This window comes from Sinocyclocheilus anshuiensis, unplaced genomic scaffold, assembly GCF_001515605.1.
Source record: "Sinocyclocheilus anshuiensis isolate Anshui unplaced genomic scaffold, SAMN03320099.WGS_v1.1 scaffold648, whole genome shotgun sequence".
Classification (NCBI taxonomy): domain Eukaryota; kingdom Metazoa; phylum Chordata; class Actinopteri; order Cypriniformes; family Cyprinidae; genus Sinocyclocheilus; species Sinocyclocheilus anshuiensis.
Window position 1 is genome coordinate 1285625 of NW_015557156.1, and position 3185 is coordinate 1288809.

The 3185-nt window shown below is 36.6% G+C and overlaps 1 protein-coding gene across 4 annotated transcripts in view; it reads left to right on the forward strand.

Annotated features, from left to right (window-relative positions):
• The window catches only part of LOC107678208 (reticulon-4-like), a 20850-nt gene extending 18138 nt beyond the window's left edge, over positions 1–2712 (forward strand). For 3 of the 4 annotated variants that reach the window (XM_016473405.1, XM_016473407.1, XM_016473406.1), the window contains exon 7: positions 381–506. In XM_016473405.1, coding sequence (XP_016328891.1) covers positions 381–423 — 43 coding nt within the window. In that variant the 3' untranslated portion in view covers positions 424–506. Of the gene's footprint in view, positions 1–380; positions 507–1746 lie in introns of those variants that run through there. The other variant, XM_016473404.1, reaches the window with a different exon arrangement.
• The last annotated feature ends 473 nt before the right edge of the window (positions 2713–3185 follow it).

The window sequence follows — 3185 nt, forward strand, 5'->3', positions numbered from 1 at the left end:
CTATCACACCAGACCGGAGACTTTTCAGATGCACACTCCACTCCACTCCACAAACGAGCGCAGAAACACTAGAAAAAAGGAGGAAATCAATAACTTTTGTATCTTTAAGGATTCATCTATATTTAATTTACAGTTTAGTGTTTGATAACTTTATTCAATTTATGTATATTTCCTACTTGCTGAAGGGCACAGGTAAATATGATATTTATTATAATGGGTTTATGTGAAGTTAAAGTTAAAGTTCACTTAAATGAGAAAAGTTATTTTTTAAATTCTAATAAATGTTAAAATTGATAGCGCTCAATTATACTGTAATGTTGGATATTTTTCCTGTTCCTTATGGACTGTAGTCATATTCTTTTGTTTATGTGTCATTACAGGATCCAGGCCAAGATTCCCGGATCAAAGCCAAAGACAGAGTGAAGAAAGTTAGCTAGTGTGTTATTTCCGTGCACGAGAAGTGATGGTGGAACAAGAGAAGACGGACAGAATCGTTATACTGACCTTCAGTCATAAAAAAAAGATGCAATTAAACAAATATTAATAAATATACTGTCTTTATGTTGTTTGTACATTCATTTGAAGATTAAATGTGAAATTATTGCAGTATAATTATTAATTAATACATTTAGCAGACGCCAAAGCGACTTAAAGTGCATTCAGGCTATACTTTTTTTTTTTTTTTGCCAGTATATGTGTTCCCTGGGAATCAAACCCACGACCTTTTGCGCTGCTAACGCAATGCTCTACCACTGAGCCACAGGACCACTCGTATTTATTGAATTTATTATTATTTTTTATTTCTGCATTCCTATTATATTAATTTATCTTTTTATGACTTTGTAGAAAACCCACCAAAGTTTGCATAAATCAAATGTGTTTGAGTGTGTTTACTTAACCATGCTGACTTCAAAAGAGCAAAGGAGTGGCTTGTGAAATTGTGCATTATGTAGTGTATCTTACCATACAGACATGTGTGTGGGTGTGTGATTGTGTAAGGGTGTTTTGCGGGTTGATTTACGCTGATGTATATGGAGCAAGAGAGGAACACAGAATGCTTGTTTTCCCATAATGCCCCTAAAGGGACAACATTTGCCCATATTCCTCTCTGGGAGCACAAAGCCCTCGCAGTGGGTAAATGGGTATCGATTAAACTTGGAGTTACTTTGAGGCCAGCACTTTTAATGAAAAAATGGGGAAAAAAGATCTTGATCCCTGGCCTGTCATCGGCAGCACAAGCCAAACCGCAAACACAGTGAGAACATTACTCCAAACCACAACGCTGTTCATCTGCTCCCAAACAGACCACACAGCACTAATAGCCATTTGCTGAACAGTTTGGATTTTTAGCTGAATGAATTCACCACAATTGAGTGTTTTGCGACAATATCAATAGCCCTGCACCTATCCACACCTCAAACGAAGCTAAACATATTACGAGCTGGGTTACGCAAGCAGAGATTAAATTAGAAACAACCTAGTTTAAAGCAACCTTATGAAGATAAAGGAAAAGTAATAAATTAGTTGAAAATGAGGCGACATGCCCACAAGCACATGAAACTAAATTATCTATAAAGCACGCACATTGCATGTACAAACAGGCGGCCATTGTTGTTTGACTTCAACTGTTTAAACATGCATTTCAAAGCAATTGAACTCCATGTGGTAAACAATAATGGATAGATAAATTATAGATAGACACTTAATGATAATGTGTACAATTTAAAAAAAAAAAAAAAGCAGAAGGCCAAAGACAGAGTGAAGAAAGTTAGCTAGTGTGTTATTTCCGTGCACGAGAAGTGATGGTGGAACAAGAGAAGATGGACAGAATCGTGTTTGGTTTGGAAAAAGGCCTTAGACGATGCAATGTAAACTTTACCCCCCCCTCCCCTCCAGTGTTTGAATTGTTAGCGTAACTGAGAATGAAATCTTTTTTAAACCTCTTATCAGTTTCTCTCACAAGCAGAGTCATCACTCTTTCACAGTAGATGTAGTTCTCCCTGTTTTGAATTAAACGCAGCTACGTAACACCATTACAGAATGTAGTCTGAGGAACTGATGTCGGCAAAAGCAGGAATCGATGAGGTTTTTCCATTTACTATTCGGTCAGTGAAGCGTTCAGCTTATTTGAAGGCCATTTTGATTCATTTCAGTATGATAAAGGGAGTGAAATGTTTTGGTTACGAAGTTCCTTCACAAGAAGTCTTTTGTTTTTAGCTGTTTTTTTCCCTTTTCGTTTGTACTTGGCGTGCTCGAACACAGTGGTGTTGTGGTGTAACTGCATTAAAGTTGACGCAATTTAATTGTGTTAGAGGTTAAGAGGCTTCTAGTCTTCTGTAGCAGAGTTTAAGAGCAGTTTTATTTCTCACTTGTCTTCAAAGGGATCTGTTATGGCATATTGCACCCAACTATTCATTGTTTTTAGCCGTTTAGTTAAAAACAAAAAAGCAAACTAGAACGTCTGCTGTGTTGGCCTATCACCTTCCTGTCATGTCAAAATCAACAACGTTTCCCGAATTTGCCGTCTCCATCGTGGATCGAATACCTGAAACGGCACACGCTCTAAAAACTCGCAAACTTCAAGCACTGTTTCTTCATGCAGGTCATTTGTAAATGATAATTCAGTTTTGATGAAAATATGCTGAAGACTGTCTGTGAAATGCATTGTGAAAATAAGCCAATAAAGTACCAATAAAGCTTGTAGACAAACTATTTGGGGTTTGTGCCTAATTTGAAGCTCTTTGATATTTACAATGCAGTTTGTCACGTACTTTGGCGCCATCCAGTGGTGCTGTGTGGAAGTGTAGAATTTGATCTGATTTAGTCATTTTGAGCATCAGTCATATTCCTGACATTAACAAGAATTTTATTTCAAATCTCAGATATACTGCAAATGACATTCACCTTGTGTAGTTTCTATGGTATGAGATATTTACATGAGAGAAAGCTGAAAGCTACCCTTATAATAGAGTGTAACAGTCAGGCTCTTTAAATGAAAATCACGATAATATGCTCACACATTTCCTCTTAACAAATTATCTTTGGATGAAGGTGCTTTCAGAACCTGCAGAAAAGTGTGTGTGTGTATATATATATATATACACACACACACACACACACATTAGACATTTGTCCATGTCCAAATGCTTTTAAAAGAAATGTAATGTGTAAAAATAAAAGGACAA